The sequence below is a fragment of the Cyclopterus lumpus genome, chromosome 10, assembly GCF_009769545.1.
Source record: "Cyclopterus lumpus isolate fCycLum1 chromosome 10, fCycLum1.pri, whole genome shotgun sequence".
Classification (NCBI taxonomy): domain Eukaryota; kingdom Metazoa; phylum Chordata; class Actinopteri; order Perciformes; family Cyclopteridae; genus Cyclopterus; species Cyclopterus lumpus.
Window position 1 is genome coordinate 19,546,799 of NC_046975.1, and position 27,610 is coordinate 19,574,408.

General features: G+C 41.9%; 3 protein-coding genes across 5 annotated transcripts; all 3 read left to right on the forward strand.

Moving 5' to 3' along the window:
- The first annotated feature begins 443 nt into the window (after nt 1-443).
- LOC117737865 (heterogeneous nuclear ribonucleoprotein A0-like) lies at nt 444-4,920 on the forward strand. 2 transcript variants are annotated; one of them, XM_034544088.1, is made up of 3 exons: nt 444-1,585; nt 3,009-3,104; nt 4,813-4,920. In XM_034544088.1, the coding sequence occupies exon 1, from the start codon at nt 512-514 to the stop codon at nt 1,436-1,438; it is 927 nt and encodes a 308-aa protein (XP_034399979.1). In that variant the 5' UTR covers nt 444-511; the 3' UTR covers nt 1,439-1,585; nt 3,009-3,104; nt 4,813-4,920. The 2 variants fall into 2 exon arrangements, with proteins under 2 accessions (XP_034399979.1, XP_034399978.1); XM_034544087.1 differs by lacking the exon at nt 4,813-4,920 and having other exon boundaries at nt 3,009-3,880.
- On the forward strand, nt 3,003-8,990 carry LOC117737864 (heterogeneous nuclear ribonucleoprotein A0-like). The gene is made up of 2 exons (XM_034544086.1): nt 3,003-3,104; nt 7,177-8,990. Exon 2 carries the CDS (start codon nt 7,387-7,389, stop codon nt 8,329-8,331), a length of 945 nt encoding a protein of 314 aa, XP_034399977.1. The 5' UTR covers nt 3,003-3,104; nt 7,177-7,386; the 3' UTR covers nt 8,332-8,990.
- Nucleotides 8,991-11,240: 2,250 nt separating this feature from the next.
- klhl3 (kelch-like family member 3) lies at nt 11,241-26,920 on the forward strand. 2 transcript variants are annotated; one of them, XM_034543805.1, is made up of 15 exons: nt 11,241-11,343; nt 13,039-13,173; nt 13,836-13,942; nt 14,045-14,166; nt 16,983-17,145; nt 17,298-17,407; nt 18,985-19,101; nt 20,408-20,557; nt 20,684-20,801; nt 21,594-21,791; nt 22,125-22,238; nt 22,393-22,521; nt 22,944-23,084; nt 23,897-24,040; nt 24,132-26,920. In XM_034543805.1, the coding sequence occupies exons 1-15, from the start codon at nt 11,300-11,302 to the stop codon at nt 24,158-24,160; spliced, it is 1,821 nt and encodes a 606-aa protein (XP_034399696.1). In that variant the 5' UTR covers nt 11,241-11,299; the 3' UTR covers nt 24,161-26,920. The 2 variants fall into 2 exon arrangements, with proteins under 2 accessions (XP_034399696.1, XP_034399697.1); XM_034543806.1 differs by having other exon boundaries at nt 22,125-22,226.
- The last annotated feature ends 690 nt before the right edge of the window (nt 26,921-27,610 follow it).

Here is a 27,610-nt window from a genome sequence, read left to right on the forward strand (position 1 = left end):
GGCTGCTATTGCTGTTAATGATGAAGTATACTTTTGTGAGATAGCCTAATTTCTCTCACACTACATTTAATGTATTTGACTTACTAATTATGACCAAGAATGATTTGGGGAGCTTCGTGTCTTGCAGTTCCTAAATGTAGCTCTTTTGTTTATCTTTTAATTCGCATTTATAAATATTAGGAGGACGGCGTTTGATCGATACATGTTGACACACAGAAACCGTCCTGCAACGATACTGCGCTTCAGAATACTACACAGTGTTTCTTTCATTAGAAGGCCCTCGTTAACTTGTATATTATAGTAATTTTAAGTAGTTTTAGACGTTTTAACAGAGCATCTGTTGTCTTTTGTCCCGCAATAGACAGAGCAGCGGATGGGAAGAGGCGTTACCGAAGATCAAGCCGGTCTGACGTCACAGTGCGTCCGGTATAAATGCAGCTGCGTTCATCCTCAGCCACCATTTTAAGATTAGCACATCTTTCAACCTAGAGCAACCTGTAGTTATTCAACAATGACTGACCAGCTTTGCAAACTTTTCGTCGGTGGCCTAAACGTGGACACAGACGACGATGGCCTGCGCAAGCATTTCGAGCAGTACGGCTCCCTCACCGACTGCGTCGTCGTGGTGAACAAGCAGCTGCAGCGGTCCCGCTGTTTCGGCTTCGTCACCTACTCTTCGCCGGAGGAGGCTGACGCAGCAATGGCGGCCAGGCCGCACACCGTCGACGGCAACGCGGTCGAGGTGAAGCGCGCCGTGGCGAGAGAAGACGCAAACAAGCCGGAAGCCCTCGCGAAGGTAAAGAAGATCTTCGTCGGCGGTTTGAAGGACGACATTGAAGAGGAGCACCTGAGCGAATACTTTTCGCAGTACGGCGAGATCGAGAAGGCCGAAGTGATCTCGGAGAAGGAGACCGGGAAGAAGCGAGGCTTCGGCTTTGTTTACTTCACCGATCACGACGCGGCCGACAAGGCGGTCGTGGTGAAGTTCCACACGGTCAACGGACACAAAGTCGAAGTAAAGAAAGCTCTGACGAAGCAGGAGATGCAGGCGGCCAACAGAACCGGCATGGCGCCCAGAGGCAGAGCCGGTAGGGGCATGAGGGGAAATCAAAATGGCTACCCTAGCAGGGATAGCTACAGCGGAAACTACAACTACGGAAATGGCGGAGGCTACAACGGTGGTGGTGGCGGTGGCGGCTACGGAGGAGGGTACGGCGGTGGGCCATATAGCGGTGGTTACGGAGACCAGGGAAGTGGCTACGGAGGCGGCAACGGCTACAGCGATTTTGGCAGCGGCTACGGCCAGCATTCCTCCGGCTACGGCCCCATGAAAGGGCCTCCCTTCGGCGGGCAAAGGAGCGCAACTCCCTACAACAGAGGAGGTGGAGGCGGTGGCGGCGGCGGTTACCCACGAGGGGGCTACGGTGGCGGCTACTAAATCACACTAAAATCATCTGCCATCCAGCCAGGATTTGGACGTCAAAATCTAATTCAAAATACGGGGCGTCTGCCGTGAAATCCAACAATGGCAGAGAAACGGACACTGAGACACCCCCTAATCACCAGACCTCAAAAACCCAAACAGGTAGGAAGGTCACTTCCCAGAAAAACCTGATAATAACGAGCATATGTTGCCGTTCAACTAGGACACATTTAAAACGATGAAGAATTTAAAAGAAAGCGACCCCTTTTTTTATTATGTAACGTTACCCCACGCACAACGCGTGTAGCTGTCGTTAGAGTTGAATTTTTTTATTTGCGTTCACGCGTTGTTTTTTTTGCAAATTTCGATGTAGGATTGTTTTTGCTGATTTATCCTAATATTTTGCATTTTAAGCAATTTAAGGTTCGTTTTTGTTTTCTGGAGTAAACCGTAGTGTGATTTTCAATGTATGAGGATGAGAAAGCATGTTTTGTGGTCTTGGATTTCATAGCTTGTTAAACTTCAACATCAACTTGTATCTTACTTGGGTCGGCGAAGGTGGGAACGTGATACTGCAGGATCCAGTTTCCTTGTTTCCTCCCCCACACTGTACTTAAACTCTCCTCACTCATAGTAATAGTTCCAGTATTATACTATTGTTCATTTCTCATTACCTGTAGCAATATCTAATGTATATTGTATACTTTCATGTCTGGAGAACACAAACCTACTGTTAAAACACTTTGGTATGCTTATGTATGTTCATTTTAAATAAAACGTTATACCACTTAGCTTAGTTATTTTACTTATTTAACCAGGCTTCCTCAAGTTTATCCACAGGTTTTTATAAGTGTCATCGTCTTGATCTTTAGTTACATGGCGTCCCAGTTTATTCCCTTAACTCAGGTGGGTGAAATGGTAACCGAATTATTGTAGTCTACCCACAGCCATTGCATGTAGGCTTTGTAGGGTTTGACCTTGTTTTAAACTTATGTGGTTGCTAATGTGACTTTTTTTTCCCCCCTTTTTTTATTTATTTGAATACGTATTTAATGTGGACATGAGGGCTCTGATATTTATCTTTGATTATTCCTACTTCCTATTAGGTGTTCTTACTCGTATTCCAGTATGCTATCCCAGCCATAATAGCCGTAGCAGTTTGTTTTTAGGCTACATCAGGACCCTGTTGATTACCTGGGGTCGATTGTGATAGGAGTCTGAAATATCTCTTTAGGATATCCACATCCAGCAAACTAGGTATGTAAATCAACCTGTCTTCACTCTGTGTTGGTCAACAATGTATGGAATCTTTGCGATGGTGCACAAGTGTGCCATTATTATTTAATCTTAAACGACATAACTGACACTACAATCACAGCTCAATGCGTCTTATAGAGCTAATCTTAAAATAAAAACAAAATGGGAGTGGGTTACTCGATTTGGTCTTAACTTTTAAGTGGGTGGAAGGGGACCCAAATTTTGTTCCGCCATTAAATGAACTAATGGAACGAGTAACTTGGTGTCTCTTCCAGAAAACCTTGCTCTGGCCAGTTTCTCACTCTTGTTTCTCTCCCATCTCCTCCAGGTTGCTTCGGTAACCTGGGCACGAGGACATCACCCCCGAAAACGATGGGGTGTGTCTCCACGCTGACAGGGTGCGGTTGTGCCTTCTCCCTCTCAGGTGAAGTCAGTTTTCGAAAAAGGATTGTCCAGTGTGTTTGTTTTTTTTTATTGTTTTTTTTACAAATGCATTTGAAAGTCTCATGGGTTTTATTCTGAAAAGTTTTAGTTGATTGGTTGGGAGTTTTGATAACACAGTGCCCCCAGTGCAATCATAGATGTTTTCACAACAACTAGCGACGACTATTATGCTGGATCTGTGAAGACGTTTTGAGTGGTTACTTTTAAATAACAGTATGTATTAAACAATGACTGGGAGAGCTCTGGGAGAAATTGTTTGCACTTCTGGGCACTGTGGATTTCAAAATGTATTATGTTTCTATTTTGTTTTTTTAAATGTTGACCACTAAATTATTGTATTTTTCAATATTAGGAATTCCTGGTTAAGTAGGAGAGGTAAATATACATGCCAAATGCATAAATATACTTTGTGCAATGTCACACATTTACAGGTATTTTCTTTCCCCCTTCAGTAGTACGGGTTAATGAAATGTGAAGAGCATTAGCTGCCATTTTGCATGTCACATATTATATAATATAAAGAGCCCGGAGGCTTAACATGCGCCTATGTTGGTGATGTTGTAATTTGTCTGCAGAGTCGTTGGAACAAATGATGGAAAGTAAAGTGTTCACACGGCCCCATGTGTTTCTTACAGTAACTCAATCGGGCAGTGGCGGCCTTGATTTGCACGATTATTGTCCGTAAACCTCAAGCCGCCTCAGGTGGCAATGTTGTTGAACAATTTTTATCAATAAAAACAATTGTCTATTATCCAACCTAATTTCAGAAGATCTGTTGGCTCACAGCGCGTTTGTACTGCAGTTTACTCCTCTGCTGCTTGATACCGGTAACTAGAGACGTGGAAACTGCTGCAAAATGAACTGACTGCACTTTACGTTACATGAGGTGTCGTAGAACACCTGTAAGTTGGTCAGAACTTGAGGCAACATGCCCGTTGTTATATTACAGTCCTTAACTGTGGAATGCTAAACTTAAAAGCCTCACTTTTTTTGTAATTACAAATACGGTTTTATTGTGATTAATTACCATTTATCAGTTCAAAATTCAGAAGACTGGCAGACCAATAATCTGGTGTGTACATGCTTTAATGTTTTGTCTGCTGGCCAAGTCATTTATTAACACCTTGCAGACAATGTACAACTGTTGGTATCATGTCCACATGGATAAAGAAAACTAATGTAAAGTTGTTTTATTTATATATATATATATATATATATATATATATATATATATATATATATATATATATATATATATATATATATATATATATATATATATATATATAAACCATGTTGGAGCTCAACAACAAACTCTTGATGAACAAATGATACATCTGACAGAACAATCTTGTTTCCTCAATTAAGCAGTGGTGCCAAGCTTGTAAGAACAACCACTGCAATGAGACATTCTTTTTAAAATAAACCCGGCATTTTGATTTTTGTCTTGCCTGGAATGATATTTAATACAAGCACAACCTTAAAACCATGTAAATGTAAATTACAGAAGTAATCCCTCAGTTTTGTAAAATTGGAGGATTCCTTTTAACAAATCCTGTCTGATGTACTGCGACGATTCAAGAGACCCAAGTGTGACAACTTATTTTATGTAACAAATACTATGTAAGTGATGGTTGACGTGGCGACCGGAGTGTGAATTGTACTTTTGTTCTCTTACCTCTTTTTAGGATAATGGTGCTTGACGATTTCTGATCATCCCATAGGAAAAGGAAACTTCTGTCATGTTGGCCGTGCTTTTATGAATCTACAATAAATTATATATTTTTATACACCAAGAGCGTTGTTATGTTACTTATTTACATGGAGGATAGTTTGGTTTGCATGTCTTTCGTGATGATGCCCGTCAGGAAGGGGTTATAATGAGGTTGTGTGCTGATGGTCATTAAATGGATGTTTGTCGAGCTGGTGAAGTCATGGATCTCAAGTTGGCGGCTATACTTATGTTTCATCCAACCAGACTCTTAAAAAGTATTCTGATAGGAGTTCAGGACTTTGGAGTACTGTGTGTTCAATCCTTAAAATCTTTGGTTTCAAGTGACCGTTTTTGGCTTGCCTGTGGTAAGATCATAACTTTCACATTTCGATTGAAACAAATAGATTTGTAAAGATTGTTTTGATGGGTGTCGCCTTCATGTGTCCCATTTACAGCCTAAATTAAAAAAATGTTGCACTTCTATACGTGCACAAATATGTTTGACCGTTTTAAAATGAGTCGTGCAGTTTTCCTGTTGAGTGCTAAGTCACCAAACGGCATTGTGTGGGTATGATTGAGGGTGAACAAAGCCTTTTTTAATGTAAAATCCTGTTTATATACATATATCCAGTTTGCCTTTGTTGGCTCGCCTGTAGGTCAGTGAAATAGTCCATCATTGGCAGGAGAGGGTATCACAAACAAAACTGAAATAAAAGAAAACCGGCTTGATAACCTAGAAGTCTGAAACTCCAGTGCTTTTTTTTAAGTTTGTAGAATTTGAATTTGGAGTCAAGACTAACCATAAGGAGCACTGAATGGCAAGAAAACTTGATCTGGTTAAGAGTTTGAGTTTTCCCAAAAAACAATACTGCAGCTGTCCCTGGAAACAAGTTTGTCAAAAACCAAGCTGCAGAAGCGGTTAGTGGCAGCTTGTGCTGGCTCAGAACGAGGGCGTGTTGCAACATGCGTTAATCTTCATTGGAGCTCTGTATAGTTTTTAACAGCAGCTGGGGGGGAGGGGACACATTTCACTTACTGTGAAAAGACTGACTTCAGCTTACCTAAACCGTACACTAAGCCCTTTGAGGCTGAAGTGGGTCAGCACTATTTCAATATGTGTATATATATGTATGTATATATATATATATGTATGTATATGTATATATATGTATGTATATATGTGTATATATATATGTATATATGTATATGTATGTATATATATATGTATATATATGTATGTATATGTATGTATATATACATATATATGTATGTATATATACATATATATGTATGTATATATATATGTATATGTATGTATATATACATATATATGTATGTATATATATATATATATATGTATGTATATATGTATGTATGTATATATACATATATATATATATGTATATATATATGTATATATACATACATACATATATATATATATATATGTATATGTATATATACATACATATATATATATATATATATATGTATATGTATATATACAGACGTCCTCTGTTCTCTTCCATTTGTTCCTTTTAAAGGTTGTTTTTGTTAAGGGAGTTTTGACTAAAGACAGGATGTTGTATTCTGTACATATAGTAAATTATTTCACTTAAGATAAGATCGCAATAATTTATCTTAAAAGCACAGACCTAAAACGCCAAGCACTAATAGGTCATATTTACTAACAATAGTTGAAGGTACAGCTATTATGTTCACAGCCACTGAGTATAACATATTTGACACAGTATGAAGAATTAAAAAAGTAACCTGGTCCATCAAAAAAACTCACTTAGTCACTCATCATGTGTTTGCTCTTCCTTGAGGCTATAGTATTTATAGTGTAGTATTGATAAGGATAAAAGGCCTGTGTGATCACTTTTCTCTTTTCTGAAGCAATACATAAATAGTCTGAGGACATGTTAACATTTGCACTGGACATCGGCATTTAAATGAAACAATAACATATTTATATTAAATATATGTTCTTATCAAAGGCCTCAATTAGTTAGATTGTGCCACTGACTAGGCGACACAACAGCCCATATATATTTCGAATTATGTTAGGATACCCTTCAACTTGCATTTTTAATAGATACTCTTAATGCTAAAATCATTTCCGTTATGTAGAAGAGCATTGAGGCTTTATCGTGATGAAAGCGGGATGACTGTTTCAATTAAGTATGCAGCATCCATGCTGTGGTTGTAAAGTACCATTTATATAAGAATTGGGTGATGAAATAGGACATCGCGTTATTAATGTGTTTCGTATTGTACTACTAGAGCATAACGAACGACCACAAAGGCTGAAATTCACGCTTCCCTTTCTCCTCAGCAATTAAACCTCAGATTTCCGACACCACTTGAAGGCAGCAGCAGCACGATTCGCCTGCGAGCCAATGGGAGCGGTGACTTTTTCAAGATGACCAATCAGCGGCGTTTACGTCTTACGGAGGCAATATGTGTCAAACGGCCCGCCCTGACGTTGCTCATTGAAGAAGAAGACGGACGGTATCGGCATACCATCCACTGAAGAGATTCAATCATGTCTACCAAACTTTGCAAGCTGTTTGTCGGCGGACTGAACGTGGAGACGACAGAAGATGGCGTCCGCAAGTATTTCGAGCAGTTTGGCACGCTTAACGACTGCGTGGTGGTCATGAACCAGACGCTCGGCCGGTCCCGCTGTTTCGGCTTTATCACCTACTCGACTCCGCAGGAGGCCGACGCAGCAATGGCGGCTAACCCACATGTCGTCGAAGGCCACGACGTGGAATTGAAAAGGGCCATAGCGCGAGAAGACGCCAACAACCCGGATATTCTCGCCAACGTTAAAAAGATTTTCGTCGGCGGCGTGAAAGACCACATCGAGGCCGACAACCTGACCGAGTACTTCTCCCAGTTCGGCGTGGTGGAGAAGGCCGAGATCATCTCCGACAAGCAGACCGGCAGGAAGCGCGGCTTCGGCTTTGTCTTCTTCGAGGACACCGACTCCGCCACCAAAGCGGTGCTGACCAAGTACCACACCATCAGCGGGAACAAAGTGGAGGTGAAGAAGGCTCTGACCAAGCAGGAGATGTCCAACGGCGGGCGAGGAGGGAGAGGTCGCGGAAGGGGGATGCAAAGCTTTAGCGGCGGAAGAGGCGGCGGAGGCTACAGCGGCTACAGTGGCGGCGGCGGCTACAACAACAACGGCGGCGGCGGCTACGGTGGAGGCGGAGGATACGGCGGCAACGGCGGAGGTTACGGCTACGGCGGAGGATACGGTGGATATGGAGGAGGAGGCTACGAAGAGGGAGGCTACGACAACACGATGGGGGGTGGGTACAGTAACGGTGACTTTGGGGAAGGCTACGGACAGCAGAACTCCAGCTATGGTGCAGTGAAGGGGGGCAACTATTCCTACCGGACCCCGGCTCCATACAACAGAGGCGGCGGTGGAGGTGGCTACGGCCGAGGAGGTGGCGGTGGATTCAGCGGTGGCTATTAGGGCCCCCCACCAGTTCTTGTGATGTTCATGGGGTAAATTCTGATTTACAGCGAACTTTACACACACGCACGCACACACACACACACACATTACACACGCCTGGGTGAGGGGTCTTTGTTGAATTCAGTCAAGGGAGCAGTGCCCATCACCCACACAGAATCAATGAGACTGTCCTGGATCCTGGCTCCCCCGGACCCCATCTGTCCTCTTATTCCACACATTATGGACTTTACTACTAAGAATTGTACTTTTTGTTATGTAGGGGAGGGAAAGGGGGGGGGAATACTTTCTTTGAACCATTTGTAAAACCGTATCAATTTCAGTCACTGCTTCTCAACTCGGAATTGAGTTTGTTTGTCTTGCAAACCAGCCAGATGTGTCTGTTATTTTTGCATCATGAACTCAGGGTTTTAAGTGATGTTGGTGGCAGTGTCAGGAGTCATGGGACTCTATTGCTCGAGTTTCTTGATCCTAAACACTATCGTGACAAAAGTGTTTTTTGGAGAGAAAAGTCACGGACTGTTTTTGTTATCTGTAAATTTACATTTTCCACCCGTCCCATAACAGGCTTTTGTTTAGATTAAACTGTTTTTGAAATCCATGTTCACCCTTATGTTTGATTCTGCTTTTATTAAAGTTTTTAATGTTTTGAAACTCTATCAAATCTCTCGGTCTTGATTCAAATTGTGTGGGTTATATTTCAAATCATCCTTGTGGAAGCTAAAAAAAAAGTTGGATGCATTTTTTTTTATCACTACTTGGATAATTTGCCTTTTTGTAACCCTGTGAAGATCATAAAGCTGCCGCCAGGAGGGAGTATTGTCTGTAAATGCACGCATGTCAAAGCATGCATCTTCATTTCATCGGCCATTTTACACCGGCACGGTTTTTTTTAGCTGATTTGTGGCAGGTGTTTTTGTTTTTTTAAGACTGTAAATTGGAAAATTCATTAGCAAATACACTCACTCGAGGATTGACATCCAAATATATTCACCGTGGCCCACATGGGTGCAGTGTTAATACACTGATTTGTATGTTTTTCAAAATAAAAGATTTTTCTTATTTAGTGATGTATCATTGAATGTTCAGTTGCCTTTTGTGTGAACTTGTTTGAATAATGGGGGGAACGTATTTCAGTTCAGTGTCACCGTGTCTAGTATCTCAGGAAGATGGGGTTGGTTTTACCTTCAGAAACCCGCTCACGTGCAGTCAATTTAAGAAAGCTGAGCCTCACTTGATTCACAATTCTTTCTGCTCAGCGTGTGTCATATTCGAAATATCATCGAATAGATTTAAAGAGCAGCTGGGATGTCTAACGACATTCAATGCATAATTACCAACAAAATAACTTGTCGGGGAGATTTATCTTAAGTACGCACTGGCAGACATTGAAAAGGAGGTCTCACTCTGACACCTTTTCTGGGTACGAAAACGTGGCTTTCTGTTGTCAAACTTGTTCTAATCACACCAAAGACTTCTGCTGTACACAAGAAATATAAAGGCGTTACGACAACATAGAAATATAAGAATTTTTTTTTTTGGAACAAATTTAAGATAAATAAGTAGCGATTGGATAGTTAAATCCAATCGAAAGTAACGTGCCTACATTGAATGAATGGTGTCAATAAAAATCTATCACACAAAAGAACTGCGCAGACGTCACATTGAGTTAGTTCCAGATATGTGGTGGATAACAACTGAATGCTGCTTCCCCATGTTTAGTTTCGACAGTAAGCATTCCTATCCCAGATGACAGACTGAAGTGTAGTGGAATATCAGAGAAGTTGTTGACATTAAATCACACAGTGCTATACACCAAGATAAGCATATGTGTAACCAGATCAACCAGTGTAAAGATGTAATAACTGATCTAACAAAGGAGAAAATTACCATAACACATATAAAGCATATTGCATTCTCATTTTTCATTGCAGCATCAAACCTTGTTGATGTAAATAAAACCAATTTACTGCTGCTTTTCCAGGATCTTGGCCGGATTAACCTGCTAGGACTTCCCTGGGGGTCATGTTTGGTGTTTTTAAGATGACACAATTGACCAATTGACAGAAAACTAAAAAGCATTTACATTGTTATATTATCAATCAAGTCATTGGTTCCAGTTTCTTGATCAGAATCATCTCTGTTGGCCAAACATGTGTGTAAATAAAGGAATTTGACATAACAGCTAAGAACAAGAAGAAAGTTAGACAAATAAAGGGAGACTATTATGTGGTGTATCCATTATCCATTTATATATATTATAAAAGTACAACAAAAATAAAATGTTGATATACAAGTCAAATTTTTCTATAAATTGTAAACAATATTAATAGTGCAAAGAAATACATATTAAATAGATGGATATGTTTCGAAGGATTTACTGTATTATATTATTTTAAATACATTTTGTACTGTTGGTAGGGCACCACAACTTAGGACATTTAAAGACATCATCTTGGGCTTTAGGAATTCAGAAACATAATGTTTTCAGGATTTTCATTCATTCTTTTCGACAAAATGGTGAATAGATTCATCTGTAAAATAATCATAAACTAGCAGCCCTATATAATTTAAAACTTGAAATAAATCAATGGCTCTAATGTGCAGGAATTGTATGAGTATTTTTTTGTTTCCAAAATTGCACTTCCAAATACTTATTATTTTTGCATTGCATGCATAACTTAGAAAATTCAATAAAGATAATTACCCGAAACATTTTTTATTTAAATTCTTCAGTCAGTCATACTAGAATACTACTGTACACACGTGCATGTTTATATTTTTATATTTATTGTTTAACTCTAGGTCTATGTTTATTGTTATGCACCTTTAACGTAGTCCCATTATTTGTATGTGCAACGTACCTGGCAAATAAACGATTCTGATTCTGATATCTTCTTCATTTTTTTTAAAGTACGCAGTGAGTCCTCGTGTCAACACACGATCTCTCCGGAGCCGCGCTGCGCTCATGCCTGCCGTTGTGTCCGTGAGGATGGACGGTGTGTCGTTGGGGTGAGTTGGCTCAGCGATGGGGGATTATTTCGTAAAGCTGTGATTCACGCTGCTTCTACATCTGTCGGCTAACATGTTGCCCCACATAGTCGCTCGGCCACGAAGCCGACACAAACGCACGAGCTCCTGTGCGAGCGCACGAACTCGCGCTAACCTTGTTGACTAGCTAGCTCCGGTGACTTAGCTAGCTGGTTGGCTTCCCAGCTGATGCAGCTGAGTTTCTAACGCCACTCCCGAGTTAACGCGTGGACATCTGAACTGTCCTCAAGTTGTCGCGTGTGGGAGAGCGAGCTGCTTGTAAACCGGCTCCCCAGAGTATAATATTATCATCCTCGGTACGATTTAAGGTGCGTTATGGCGGTTGACGGTCGCTTTCTTTTAGCTCGTGTTAGCAGTGCAAGCTCAACAGATTCAAAACAAACAGCATTTTATTTGTTAACTTTTTTTTTTGTTTTCTTCATATTGATTTAAAAAAATAATTTTTTTTAAAGGACAATTTCTGTAAAAGTCAGAATTATGATTTTAAACTGATCCGTTTCAACACATGAATCCTCCTGTGGCTCCTCGTTAATAACGCATCAACAGTTCTTTACTCATTGAATCGTGTGCAGACAGAACAAGGGTTTATTGTGATTATTCACGATAACACTGTAACGTTACTGCACGTACAGTCAGCTTGTCTCACTGACAACGTGACACGTGTTACTCAAGTAAACGTAGGATCCCCCAAAAACAACAGCTGTTATATGAAACATTGAGTAACAGGAAATGTTTTCGCTTTTCCTCTTTGTGTAACCTAGGAGGGCTTCAAGAAGAAGGCTGGCTTTTATTCAGTATGTTTCTCATCGTCAACAAATCCAATGGAAAGACTCAAACCATCCATAAATGTATCCCAGTCATAAAACCTCAGAAGGCAACACAGTTTGACTTTGTTACAGCTGCTGCTGTTATTTAACCAAATGTCCATTAATCCACGGCTGACTACAGTCCCTTTTATAACTGCACTCTTACCCCTGTGTGACATTTGTTCAAACTATAGTGCTCTAGCCTTTAAAATAAAGATTTAGATTTGTTTATGTTTTCAGCACAAAAACGAATTGGGTTCTGGAATGAGAGCCACAGACGGGTCGGGGAGGTCAGGACGTGTTGAGAGAGGCACACATTGAGGGTTTTGGTCTTTGCGTGATGTTTGAGGATGTCTTGTGATTGAAAGATGTGGGTCATCCTCAGCCAATGAGGCATGCTTGAATGATTCTTTAGTGCAGTAAGGACGTCAGAATGTGACTTTCATCATACATTAGCGTCTAGGTGGTATTGTGTGTCTTGTATAGGTAGATGTTGTTTTATTTCATGCTAGGGATGCACTGATGCAACTTTTTGTTTTTGCAGTGCAGAGTAATCAAAGTGATACGAGGCAATAAATAGTCAGTGGCCTACAGACCAAAACGTAACTGAGTGAGGAAACCAAAGTAGTGACACATTGCACGTTTACATACTTGCTATTTCTATGGTATATCACAATATGGACAACAGTGACGAGCATTTGATTTAATTTTACGGCTGTTATTCAGCATTGTGTCCGTGTCCCGTCGTCTCTTCTTAACCCTGGCGATGAACCAGAAGGTAGCCCGTCTAACTGTTTGGGTAAAACGTCTATCTCCACTGATCCAGAAACTGCCTCTCATGTCTCACCAGCCTGGTGGCCACACTGGCCTCGCCACGTCCAAACTGCAACACGGATTCCGAGGAGGACACGGTGAATGGAGGGATGCACACCTTCAACCAGACGCACATGAGGAAGGCTTTCCAGCTGATGAACGACCTGAGGAGGTGCGTTTGTTACGGCGTTGTTTGTCCCTACAGATAGAATATAGCTACTATATATACACAAGGGCCTTTTTCACTGTGGTAGGACATATTTGTTATATGTATAAATAAAGAAATGGTTGTCACTCTTTGAAAGTAAAAGATAAATGAAAATGTAATGCCACAAGTTGGTTTCACTGCTGCAAAATGTCAATGCAGCGTTGAAATATCTCGACCTGAAACTAGAAAAGTTCCTCCAAAAACATTTGACCATCTACCTTTCATTTCTACCAATTGTTCATGCTTGTTCTTATTGGTTTCAGTTTCATAGAAATCCTCAAATCTCAGATAATTATGTAGTCCATATAATGGATAGATTTATCCAACAATAGCATAAATACAAGACTTAAGCTTTTTTCAGTTGTGTTCAGACGAGATGGGTTATAATAAATCTGCCTCTCTTGCCTGGTGGTGATATTAAAACCTCCAAATGCATCAAACCAATATCTTTAAGCACAACCCTGGAAATGAAAACCGTAATTGGCACGTTGTCTGGAAGGCAGCTCTCCTCTCAACACTTGGCTTCAAAGACGCTCCTTTTTTCCTGGCTCCTATATCCATATTTGCAGACAGTCATAGCAAACACTTTTTTAGCTTCTCACTCTCTGTTTCTCTTCATACTTCAGTAAAAAGATGCTGTGTGACGTCCAGCTGGTGGCGGGGAGCGTTGAAGTGCCGGCTCACAGGGTGGTGCTGGCATCCTGTAGTCCCTACTTCTGTGCCATGTTCACAGGTACACACACACACACACACATACACATACACACACACACACACACTATTGTTTGCTTGACCACATGTCTGATGGGTGTGTGCTTAACTGTGTGTTTTGTAGGTGACATGAGTGAGAGCAAAGCCCATCAGGTGGAGATCAGAGAGGTAGACGGACAGACCCTGAGGAAGCTCATCGACTACATCTACACGGCTGAGATAGAGGTCACAGAGGACAACGTCCAGGTGAGAGAGAGAGTGTGTGTGTGTGTGTGTGTGTTAAGCTGTGTTTCCACCATGAAGTCCAGTTCAGTTCGTTACGCATTAGTAAAAGTGGTGGATCAGTCCAAAAGAAACGCTCCATTCTTGGTACCACCTCCATCGGGGTTGAAGCGAGCTCAGACGATTCTCGACGTTGGAGTTAAAACACTGGTTGGTCAGAGAGAGAACCATCACTACCGCCTTCATCGGTCATTCTGCACAAACCCGCTGTTTTTAAATAGCCAACCTACCGGTAGGTCAATAGTGAGCGACATTTTTAATTCACTCAACCCCGATTACTTAAAAAAAAATTAACAGATCGCAAAGTTCCACTGTCCGACTGAGCACAGGTGATGTTTCATGTGTCGTTTCTACGGCGATCGGCTGATAAACCTGAGAACTGCAGTCGAAACGCGGCAGAGAGAAAAGGACGCGGTGCCAAAGTGAGTCGAACCGAGTTGTGCCGCGGAGGCCGAGGGGAAGCTCGGCTTTAGCGCGTGTTCGTGAAGTGGGAGAGCGAGGAGGAAGGAAGTGAAAGGGTCTTCCTGTTTTTACCAGACGCTTGTTCTTTCTGGTGTGGTGTTCAAAATTCTCAAAGACACTTACATTAAAATCATCATAAAAGAGCTATACACTTAAAAACATAGAACACACGTTCGAATCGTCACATATTAAAAGCAGTTTTGATTTGGGATTTGAATAAATATAAACTGTTGATGTCACAGCGGCAGGAACAGAATTGGCAACCTTTACTTGTTTATCCTCCCAACATTTCTTTGTGAGCTTTTCCTTCCCTCTTGAGGGTTCACTTTAAACATTTTGCTGCATTTCAAAACAATAGCTCAGGACATTTTTGTCCCAATTCTTTTTCCGTTTTTAAGTCAAAGTGGAGTTGCTGCTCCCGGAAAAAAAAGATTGGCGCTCACCGCATTGATCACAATTATAAAGCGTCCTTATTGTGGAGAAAGAAACTTGTCTTGACCTTGGTCCTGTTTGCAGTCCAACAACACAACAAGCTGGTATTAACCACCAAACATCTTTTATTTTCATGAACTTTTGGAGTGTGCAGTGGATAGTGATTTTGAACCCTCTTTTTGTTTTACTGTTTACTCAGAAAACATTAATTTTAGGCTTTTGGTCTAATGTCTAGCGGTTAAGAAAACAAATCTAGTTGGTGAAAGTGCCAATCCTTTTACTTTCTCAGTTTTTCTTAGAGCACTTTTCAAAACAGACGTCTGCTTCAGTAAATTACATCAAATGTTTCAGGCAATAAAGTTGCGAACAATCTGTATCCGAGACAAAATGAGGAAGAAAAGAGAACAGAAAATCTGGTTTGTCCGTTTTAATTTTAGACCAAAATGAACCTGAACCCGAGGAGCCGGTGTTTATTACAAGAATACATGGTGGCTGGTAATGGTTGTGAGCTGTGCTTTGCTTGGAAAGCTCTGGGTTGAGGCCCTGTTTTTCTTAGTGGCATTAACTCTTGGTAACTGAGGCTCTGGCGCACAGTTGAATAAAGGCAACCGGATCAAGCTGCAGGCAGGAAACTTCCTCTGATTATTAGCACAGGAAGTGTGCATGGAGAGAGGCAGGAAATCCTTCCACTGTTAGCAGCGTGCCTGCCTGATTGGCTCACTCTTTTTGTGTGTTTTGACTATCCAGTTTTGACTCTCCAGCTCATATCCAGCTCATATTCAGTACAACATTGTCTCTACGCTTAAAGTTCTTTTGAACTGTGTGTTTTCACCGTACAATATCACTGTTTGTTCGTGCTCTCCCTGCGTCCTGTGTTTGTGCGCTCGGCTGCCCTTAGCACAGTTTCAGTGGGTCCGATGCTCCCTTTTTAAGAAGACGTAAGGCTTCAGGGCAGCAGAGGAGACCGTAACGATACACAGTCGAGAGGATGGGTGAGTGTTCAGACACAAGAGGTGGAGAGGCAGATGGGGATCGTCTCGCTGACCTAGTTAGGTTTATGTGTCGAGATGTAGCAGAGGGTGTCTTTGTCCTGTAGCCGCATGCTTTCAGCAGCACAAGATTGCCGTCATAACTTTGCAGAGTTGTAAAATCCCGTCTCGAGTATTATAAACTGCTTTCCAGTGTTTTCGTGACTGATTCGAACTCACTGATCCGTTTGTCAAACTGGCCTCCGTGGATTGCGTTTCATCACCTCGCCTCCGTCGACACAGCCCCAAGTTTTGATTTATTGCCGAGCATATCTCGCACAATATTTAATCTTGCATCACAGTGTCAACAATATTTCTTTGCCTTGTTCTTGCCTGGCAAATTAATTTAAAATTGGGTGTGTTCTCAAGTGCTGTTGCCCTGCACAAAACCCATATCAGTGTGTGTGATAAAAGAGACAATTGGCTCCATTACACTGTGGACCAGTTGCAGATGATGGTGTTATCGTTGTTGTGACCGAACAAAGCTGCATGAAAAGTGGTTGTTCACATTCAGCCAATACGCATGACAGGGTTCAAAGCCGAATGCAGTGCTTTGTTTAGGTTGCAAACTCACTATTTTCCGTGCACAGACGACACGTAGTTGATGTCATTTAAAATATTTTGCTTGCTGTGTAGACAAATTACCAAGGTTATATGTAGGTTAATGGCTGGTGTGCTGGACTGATTGGTAACTGCTTGGCAAGTTGGTTAATTAATAAACTAACTGACTTCCAGCTACCCTGAATAATTGTGCTTGTACCTGTTATGTTAAAACGTAAATCTGTATAATGACACAGGAAAAAGAGGGCCCCAAGTCGGTTCCCTCGGTTATTTTATACGTGTGCGACCTCATTGCAGGTTCTGCTGCCAGCAGCCAGCCTCCTCCAGCTGATGGATGTTCGTCAGATCTGTTGTGAGTTCCTTCAGTCGCAGCTTCACCCCACCAACTGTCTGGGCATCAGAGCCTTCGCTGATCTGCACACGTGCACGCAGCTCCTCGACCAGGCCCACGCATACGCCGGTAAGCTTCTCGATGTTCGGGGGTGTAACTGCTTCAGCAGCCCTAAAATTGCCTCTTTGGTAAGAGTTTTAGATGTTGCAAATCTTCTTTGTTGCATTTGTTTGTCGCAGAGCTTGTTAACTAAAATATTTAGTTTGTGTTTTGTCTCTCAGAGCAGCATTTCTTTGACGTGGTGCAGGGAGAAGAGTTCCTGGGCCTTTCTCTGCAGCAGGTGTGCAGCCTCATCGCCAGCGACAAACTGACTGTTTCCACAGAGGAGAAGGTCAGAAAGCGCAATATATATATACACACACACACTTCTGTAGTTTGATCATTTCCTTCCTTCCTGAGTGGTGTTCTGAAAGAACACAAAATAACAGATAAAGTCTCTCAGCAAAGGGTCGAGATCAAGACATTTTAGATCTGTGGCTGTACTCAAGACATTCATCCTCATCAGCAGAAGTATTCCAGAGGACGTTGTGTCTGTCTGCTGTTCTCCACTAAACAAGACAAGTCTCAGCGAGCATCTGTGTGTCATCAGTAGTCAAAGTGACGGAGACACACTGTCATACGCTTCAGTGTCAAACTGGCTGCTACTATCGGTCAACACTGAATTATCTGCTATGATTTATTCCTGGATGGATCCATACAAAAGTATAAGTCTACAACCCACATGTTTTACATTCATTTTTTTTAACTCAAATCGTTGGCACATTTTAAGGCTGTGAAGATGTTAAAAACAAGATAACTTCCTGTTATTCCCTCTTTTGAGACCTTCACACTTATTTCAATGATGGATAACCAGATATTTATCCCAAATAAATGTATATTGGGTTACATACACATGGCAGTTCTTCAAGTGAAACCACACTCGTACAAAACAAATGTATAGCTCCTTATTTGATAAGCTGAAGTGGCTTTATTACTATACTTTATTATTATACTGCATGAAAGTACATTATGAGGTTTATTTTGTGTTACATTAGACATGTGTGTATGTGTTGTGGCCTGTGGAAGATGTTTATGCTGCATCTTGGTAGAGTGAGTTTTGTCTTTTTGTTGTCCGGTGTAGTCAAGTCACAGCCCACTTTCCATTAACTCCTGTGGCTGTCGTCCCTTTTGTGTACAACGGGAGGGGCACCGAGTCTCTCGTCTGCCTTGAGTGTAGCTGCTCCAAAGGCCGAGAGGAAACGATCGAGTGTGAATGTGTGTAAATCGGTTAAATCTAAAGTCGTAGATCTTGGAAAACATGCAGAACAAAGGTCAGTCACCTCTGTCATGCTGATTTCCTGCTGGGAGCAACTCTGAATAATCTATGATGGTATTTAACTTGGTATCTCCAGCTAGAACGATGCCATTCACACAATGAGTGAGTCAAAGAAGTCGTGGGGCGTGTCAAATCGTTGGAACAGTGTCTGAAACCTTCTCTTATCCAAATCTGTCTAATCAGTTTGGGCCTTTCATCCCAAATAAACCAACGTTGTTCTCATGAGAACCACCAAAAAAACCATCCTAAATGTTTAGGAGCACTGCTCCTGCTCTTAATATATAAAGAGTGGAACAGCTTAAGAAGTGCTTAACATATTTATTTATTTTATGGGATGAGCAGAAGTTTTCATTACAATATCAAGATAGAAATATAATATGCACAGACACAACAGTCTAAAACTACTTTAAGCCAAATAACCATTTTATAGAAAAAGTTCCTGTCTGCATTTCTGTCTTTTCAGTGGGAGTTCACACGATGAACATGTCTCAGGATTTTACAAAGACGGACCGTTTGCCTTAGAAACAAGAGGTCTTGAATTCTATATTTGCAACAAAAACAAAGCTTGACTCTCCCCTCCATCTCTCTTGCAGGTATTTGAGGCGATGATTTCGTGGATCAAGTCCGATAAGCCAGCTCGTCTGGAGCACATGCCCAAACTGATGGAGCATGTCAGACTCCCACTGCTGTCCAGGGATTACCTGGTGCAGGTAAAAGAAAGTCTCAATGAGGGACACTACATATTAGCAGATCCTAGGAAATCTACAAATGCTGTAGAAAGTGGAGGCCTCGAATTTTGGTCTCTCGAAAAGTAAATTAAGGAGAAATACAAAGTCTAAAAATGAGTTCCACATCAATCTGATTGTAGCTTTTATTTTTCCTGAGCTGGGTAGATATGGTAAAAAGTTTGTTCTACAAACAATACTTAATATGCTTACATGCACTTGAGTAACCTGGTTAAAGATTCCTTAATGTCATGTAAATTAGAGAAACCTGTCTCTCCTCACGTAGATTTCTTCTGGAAAACCCCAATTTCACTGCCATTTATTAAGGGAATTGGGCTTCTAATGGTCTTTTTACGTTTAAAAAAAAAAATGTTATGTGCTTGATAATAAACTGCAGACAGAGAAAGTAAAGTAGAGCAACTAAAATGAGATGAGACTTCATTATAGTGATGAATCACATTTCCACTGCGGAATATTTAACCATTTGGTCACATTCAATGTCAATCCGCTGCGACACAGACTCACACACAGCAAAAACAAACTAAATTCAGGAAGTGGTAACTACTATATATAAATAAAATAAACAAAGTTGCCGTGGTTTCCAAATAAGGTTGATGGGAGAGATCAGGTGACTGACCTGCGGCATGTTTGTATATGTTTATGTTTATAGGAACCAAGTTACTCGAGTGCATTGTAAAAGCAGTTTGACCCACAGCAAGAGAAATAAGAATAAACAAAAGACCAAGGCAGCGTCTCACTAACTAGTGAATTAATCACAAATAACTGCGAACAAAGAAAAGACGAACCCCAAAAGAAGCTACTTCAACCCACCAGTGGTCCAGCGACCCCACTTGGATTCTCCCCCCCCCCCCCAAAGCTATGATTAGGTGCACAACTCAAAAAGTTAAACACAAATACAACATTACATATTCCATTGTACCCAATTCCTCCAGCACACCAATACATAATGAAAAACAACTAAACTATAAATGGATACCTGAAAACAGCCCTCCCCAAACACACGCCCTCCCCTCCGTAGATGAGGCCTCCCATACACTGAACTCCCGACGTCCGGCCGTACAATGCGTCCCACGCTACGTCTCACTTGTGGCGAGAGAGAAAGTGGACGGCGGAGACACAGAAAAGATCCCGATTTCCCAGCAGGTGTACCTTTATCACCCAACCAGGGCCCGTGCAACCCCGTTACCGGTCCAGCGGACCCAATCTCTTCCACCCGTCAGTTCCACTTGGTTACAGTAAATAACGGTGAAATCTGTTTTCCCTGTTCCAGATCGTGGAGGAAGAGGCTTTGATAAAGAACAACAACACCTGTAAGGATTTTCTCATAGAGGCAATGAAGTATCACCTGCTGCCAGCTGACCAGCGGCACCTCATCAAGACCGACAGGACCCGACCACGAACTCCTATCAGCATCCCAAAAGTACACAAAAACGCACGTATACAGTGTCACACAGAAATATGTATTTACCTTGAACAAAAGCCGCCGTATTAGATGTGTTCTTTTCTTTGGTAAACACACCTCCAATGGCTCACACTGCCCGTGCAGGTGATGATTGTGGTGGGCGGACAGGCTCCAAAGGCGATCCGCGGCGTGGAGTGTTACGACTTCCAGGAAGATCGATGGTACCAAGTAGCGGACCTGCCTTCAAGACGCTGCCGGGCAGGTTAGTGTTGTATGAGGCTGCATGTGACTCTTGACTGTAGTTTATTCCGACAGTTCTTCTGTTTTTCAGCTGCTGAACTCTTATCTAATCATTCACTTTGATTTAAAAGCCGAGCCAGAACTTGAAGCTTCCTGATTTTATTCATCAACCCCAGAATTCACACCAAGTATGATGCACATTTGAGTATTAAGTGTGTTCCAACTGCATAGTGTGTGGAATTTGTTAAATAATACATAGAATAGGTTATGTGGATTAACATAAATAAACAATGTTCAATTGGACGGTAGCTTAGACGTCCATCGATGGTCATGTGATGCAGAGTGGACTTATTGCTCATGTTTACTTCAGTGTGAACAATCTATGCAGTACATACTGATTGAGTAATATTTAGTATGCAGAATGTTAGCGCGAACGCACTCTGAAGAAATGTAATATTAAAGCATTAAGGAAATGTTGCAGCAACATATTAACCAGATTCCCTTCATGTATCAAAAATAACCTAATGCTGGATTGTCCCTCCTTTCACAGGCTCTACCAAACAGTATTAATATAAAATGTAAAAGCAGGTGAAATGTTCTATGTGATGGTTTATCTGTGTCACAAGATTCAAGTCTCTGTAGGTGGATTTGTACACTGAAATACAAACTGCTTTTAAAACATGAGCAAAGCTTCGTAATGTAGATCTTAAACATCCGCAGCCACTAGTCGGTCTATTAAGGGTCAGCAGCTTCAGCTTTCTACCAAATGCACGCAGGTCATCGTTATACGGTCATTCCTTCTGTCCATGTCCAGGTGTGGTTTCCGTGGCGGGCCGCGTCTACGCCGTCGGGGGGTTCAACAGTTCGCTGCGGGAGCGAACGGTGGACGTGTACGACGGCGTGAGAGACCAGTGGACTGCGGTGGCGAGCATGCAGGAGAGGCGCAGCACGCTGGGAGCTGCGGTGCTGGGGGATTTACTGTACGCCGTGGGGGGCTTCAACGGCAGCATAGGTACACACACACACACACACACACACACAGATACAGATACTGGTGAATATTAGTATCACAATCTGTGACTACTATGTAGAGATATGATTGCACAAATAATTGATTATAAAGTCCTCGAACACACACACCGAACCACATCAGTAGAAACTGGGGAGATATAATGTGTAAAAAATATTGTTATACTTATAAGATTTTTTTGGTGGGGTCACAGAAAATATACCAATTCAATTTGACCGTCTGGATTCAAAATGTTTAAACCTACACACACGCAGTCTCATCAGTGATAATTGCTAATCTGCTATGTCTTTGTGTTTTTACCTTTCTCTCCTTCAGGTTTGTCGACAGTAGAAGTCCACAATTATAAAACCAACGAGTGGATATATGTCGCCTCCATGAACACCAGACGCAGCAGTGTGGGTGTCGGGGTGGTCGATGGTGAGACAAGAAGTGTGTGAGGGACCGGGGTTGCAACACATGCCATTTTCAAGGAAAATCTAGATGTCGCCTATTGTAATGACTGTCTGTCTGTCTGTCTGTCTGTCTGTCTGTCTGTCTGTCTGTCTGTCTGTCTGTCTGTCTGTGTGTGTGTGTGTGTGTGCAGGTAAGTTGTATGCAGTAGGAGGCTATGATGGAGCATCCCGTCAGTGTCTCAGTACAGTGGAGGAGTACGATCCCGTTGCTGATCAGTGGTGCTACGTAGCTGACATGAGCACACGACGCAGTGGAGCAGGTACAGACACACACGCGCGCGCATACACACACACATGCATATATACACACACACACACACATGCATACACACACACTCATGCATATACATATACACATGCACATGCATAGTACACACAAGGAGGAGCAAAACTATACAGCTGTAACCCTGACGCTTGGGTCTCCAAAAGAGAGACACATGTTTACACACTGGGCATATATCATTTTTAATTGGATACAGTTTCTTAATTACATTTTTCTGTTACTTGTGGTCTTCCGTATGGCGCAACAGCACCCTCTGGTGGTCTGCAATTGTACAAGCCCGAATCCTAGAAAGAACACAGCCATTACTGCTCATTACCCTGTACTGACATGAAGGCCCCCTTGCTTGTTTCTAAATACACATGAAGTCATTCAACATCTTCATTATTGTTGTTTGTCCAGGGGTTGGTGTGTTGAGTGGTCAGCTGTATGCAGCAGGAGGACATGATGGCCCCCTGGTGAGGAAGAGCGTTGAGGTGTACGACCCACAGACCAACAGCTGGAGGCTGGTCTGTGACATGAACATGTGCCGACGTAACGCAGGTCAGATCACGACCTCCGACACACGGCACCCACCCACCAGTTGTTGCACATCGGTCGTTACTGTCGCATACAAGCGGGTTAAAAAAAACAAAAAAAAACAGAGACCGCAGTTTTATGGTCACCTGTAAAATACCCAGACAGCTGCCATTATGCAGAGGATATATTATATCAGTGATTAAAGCAGATATGTTTTAAGCTTATATTCAGGGTACAAGTGTGTTAATAGCAGCTTACACTAGATGTGAAGAAGAGCGTCTCGGAAACCAAACTCACCCAGACAAAAATCATTAAGCTACAGCTTATCTTCCCGTTTAGTAAATAGAAACCTCCAGCAGAGGAAATGTGCAACAATCTCAAGTTGGTTCCGGGGATATGACTTTACATTGTTGGCCGATAAAATCCAAAGATGTGAAACATGCACCGCATTTATGGGATGTTTGCCTCAGCACCTTCTTATCGTGGGCTTCATTTGTCGGACATTAAGCATGTTTTGCTGCTTGTTTTTAGACAAAAGTTTATGATTTTATTTCCATCTTATGTGCATCTGACTGTTCATCTGATCATATGAACTAATGATTAAATGATAACACACACACGTTTCTTGTGTTAGTCTATGAAATAAAGTTTTGGAACCCCGCAGATCTTTTGTTCCCCTGATAAACGCATGATAACATATTTTTTTACTTAGTTTCCGTCGCATACCAGACGACTTACTACCTCAACTGTACACTTTATTTTGACTCTATGCAGAGCTATCATAACCTCTTAATAGATCAAAAAGTGACTGGGTTTTGTCCCACTCTGACCTCCAGGCGTCTGTGCCATTAACGGGCTGCTGTATGTGATTGGAGGAGACGACGGCTCCTGTAACCTCTCCTCGGTAGAGTTCTACAACCCGGCCATCGACAAGTGGAGCCTCATCCCCACAAACATGAGCAACGGGCGCAGCTATGCAGGTATGCGCGCTGCACACGAGGCCACATTTCTGTCACATTTTCCGCAGCTGTTTTTTCTCGCTCACTCCTCAAATTGTTCTCACTCCCACAGGAGTCGCAGTGATTGACAAGCCGCTATGACCAGGGCCCTCCCACAGCATCGGCTCTGCGTCGGCAGGGACTCGAGACGCCGGAGATGAACGCTGTGCAAACGGTCGGGCCGCTTTCAATCCGCAGCTGATTGAATCCAGGATGCAACTTGAGGTTGTTGTTGTCTTTCCGCTAAACCCACAACCTGATTTTGTTGCTATGATCATTTAAATGTGTGAGATCCTGACCTTTTTTAAAGTACAATGTTGCACTGGATGAAAAACAATATCCGCGAGAATACGGGCTCATAAGAACGTGGGACTTTTTTTGTTGTTGTCGTGATCCTTCAAATGAAAAGCACACGCGCAGTGGCTGTATCAGCTGACATGAGACTCGAGTGCTTTAGATGCTCTGTGGCGTGATGGACCGCATCCAACCTGGGAAACTGAATACTTTTACAACACCAGCTTGCTGACCCGGCTGCCTTTTTTACCGTTCTCGGTGTTGCTGCGATCATCAGGACTTTGTGAAACCGGCTCGTTTGCAGCAGCGTTCGCCAAGATCCTGGAAGTCTGGTCACGCCGCGGGAGACTTTTTTGAAAGAACTGATGGGACTTGCCACCGATTCTACAACATGCATCAGCTCACGGCAACGTTATTCCTGCCCCGGCCGTCAGCCGGTGCAGCTGTTCAGGGGATCGCAAAAGGCCCACGGCTGCCAGAGTGTATCTGTTCTCAACCCCGGGGGCCTGGACCTACAGAGCTGCACGACAAGTCAAAGAATGTAGACAACATCCTGTATGCAAATCTGCAATGATATTTAATATTTCTAAGATTGTTTTTAAAGAGGTTGAGAACCACTTGCTGTGGCTTAAACCCCGAACCAGTTGATCCGGGTCGACCCAGTAGGACTTGAGTCTGTTGTCGACACACTACTGATGCACTGATCACTTGCACTGACTGATCCCAGACTGGCATGCTGGCTTGCTGCCTGTCTCACTGACCTGCTGCCAGCCGTCTGTCCGCCTGTCTCACTGACCTGCTGCCAGCCGTCTGTCCGCCTGTCTCACTGACCTGCTGCCAGCCGTCTGTCCGCCTGTCTCACTGACCTGCTGCCAGCTGTCTGTCCGCCCGTCTCACTGACCTGCTGCCAGCCGTCTGTCCGCCTGTCTCACTGACCTGCTGCCAGCCGTCTGTCCGCCTGTCTCACTGACCTGCTGCCAGCCGTCTGTCCGCCTGTCTCACTGACCTGCTGCCAGCTGTCTGTCCGCCCGTCTCACTGACCTGCTGCCAGCCGTCTGTCCGCCCGTCTCACTGACCTGCTGCCAGCCGTCTGTCCGCCTGTCTCACTGACCTGCTGCCAGCCGTCTGTCTCAGTTGCTCATCGTACTCATGGGAGCATTTAAAACTCGCCATTGAACGGCCAATAGTTTCATCAGAAATTGATAAAACAAATGTGCCAGTTATGCCGATCAGAAGAGACACGCGGTGTTTTTATCTCTTCATAACAAACTGAAACGATGAATTGTTTCTGTTTTATTGTGAAGTGTGTCAAAATGCACTGTAGAAATTCTACTGTAAAACTATAATGTCAAAGAAGCAGGTTTGAGATCTTCTATTTATTGTTTTGGGGGCATATGATCACATCGCATTTATTCTTCTCAAAGGGAGGTTCTTGTTTTCATTTCCTCCGCCTTGTGACACTCGATTCACATCCTTCAGACGACGGCGGGTGTATTTTTAGATTATTTAGTTGACTGATTGGTGCCATAGCTTTTTGAAGAAAAGAGATTTATAGAAGCGGCTTTTCTCAGCCAAACCTTTCACTTCTGCCTGCAGTCTTCCAGAAATCATGGATGCGATTGAATGTCATTTCAAAACCTTCTGAGGAAAAAAAAGTATATGGAATACTTTTTAAAAAAACATACTGTTGTTTTTGTATGTCATGTGTACTCCAATAGTCCCACCTCCATACATTTTGACTGACACAATTTGTTAAAGCTTGCTTGAGATACTGCAACAATTGTTTTTAAAGGGAATCTCGAGTGTTTACGGACAAACATACATTTTTATAAAGCTCTTAAATCAACACTCCAAATTCCCGGAGCACCGCTGACCGTTGTTGTGCAGGCAAAATAGATTATGTGGTGCATTCAGGTGTCTGCACGTGGGTCGGGAAAATTCACAATTTAGTGATTAATCATGGAGTGATATTAGAAGTCAAGATGTCTGCCATTTGAAATCATTCAGTCTGTATTTCCTCCATCGGAGATACACAATAATTACTTTAGGTTATTGAAATGCTCCAGACGATAATCCACAGGAAGTTATAACCATCTATACAATTAGACAGGTTAAAAGATACAAACAAACGGCAGTATGGTAGATTTTTGGGTCATTGGAAACGCAAGCTAACAAAATAATTTCACGTCACGGTCCATTTGGTAAGAGTCGTCTCAAGAGGACTCAAAAGCTCAGAAATGGACCGTGAAGTGAGATCTGCTGTTTTTGTGAAAAAGGAAGTTCTCACTGAGCAGATGTTATATTTTTAAATATAAACTGTGGATGTTGTAGACTTAACCGTTGACATTGCGAGTGCATTATCTGTCGTTTGTTGTGGAGATTGTGACATTTGAACTTTCATACATTCATAGTTGAAGCGTGTCAAACTTGAAATAATTTAAATTAACTAAACATATTAAGCTTAGGCTTACTTTAAACTGACCTTTTGACTTACTTCAAAACTGGCTGACATTGTAAAATTCCATGAGGTGTAATATTTTATATTCTCTATAAAATTTTGTAATTTCATTATGACTGGCAGATGTTTTTTAATCATTACTGTGGATTATATATATATATATGAATTATATTTATTTTTGTATTATTACATCTTTCTTTTATATCATCTTTTTAAAGTTTGTTTGGCCAGAAGTATTTATGACGTTTGCCTTTTCACAGCAAAGACTTCATAGGTGTGACTTATAACACTTATAACTAAATGGATTGTAGCTATAATTATTATATAATTAATTAATGTTATTAGTTACACCTGTGGGTTTGATACTGTGACGTGTGTAACTGTGAAAGGGCTTCACCAGTAATGTGTCAAATAAATGTACAAGCACCTTTTAAGAAAAATGGCATATATACTTAGAAAAAAAAAGAATAAGTAACTAACATAAGGCCGGGGTGTTAATCTTTAGCTTGTAATGTGTCGGCCACTCGCTGGAAGTGATTACACATCAGTGTCATACTACACGTGATGACTCATAAGAGACATAATGACAAATTAATTATGAATCCCGGGGAGTGTCTTGCCAAGGAAAGCAGTGGGATTCATAAGAATTTAGGTAAAAATAATTTGAGTCTAAAGTCCATCCATTCATAGCTATGGAAACAAGGCTCATGCACAATGACGGTTATAAAACATTTACGTCTTTATGATTTGACAACATATTGAAAACCAGCCACAAAATGGCGTTTTAGATTTAAAAAAAT

Excerpts from the sequence above, each read along its gene's own strand:
- LOC117737865 (XM_034544088.1), top strand. The coding sequence starts at position 512 with ATGACTGACCAGCTTTGCAAACTTTTCGTCGGTGGCCTAAACGTGGAC.
- LOC117737864 (XM_034544086.1), top strand. The coding sequence starts at position 7,387 with ATGTCTACCAAACTTTGCAAGCTGTTTGTCGGCGGACTGAACGTGGAG.
- klhl3 (XM_034543805.1), top strand. The coding sequence starts at position 11,300 with ATGCCTGCCGTTGTGTCCGTGAGGATGGACGGTGTGTCGTTGGG. Across the intron at positions 13,174-13,835 it reads CTGATGAACGACCTGAGGAG|TAAAAAGATGCTGTGTGACG; the intron begins GTGCGTTTGTTA and ends TTCATACTTCAG. Across the intron at positions 20,802-21,593 it reads TTCAAGACGCTGCCGGGCAG|GTGTGGTTTCCGTGGCGGGC; the intron begins GTTAGTGTTGTA and ends GTCCATGTCCAG.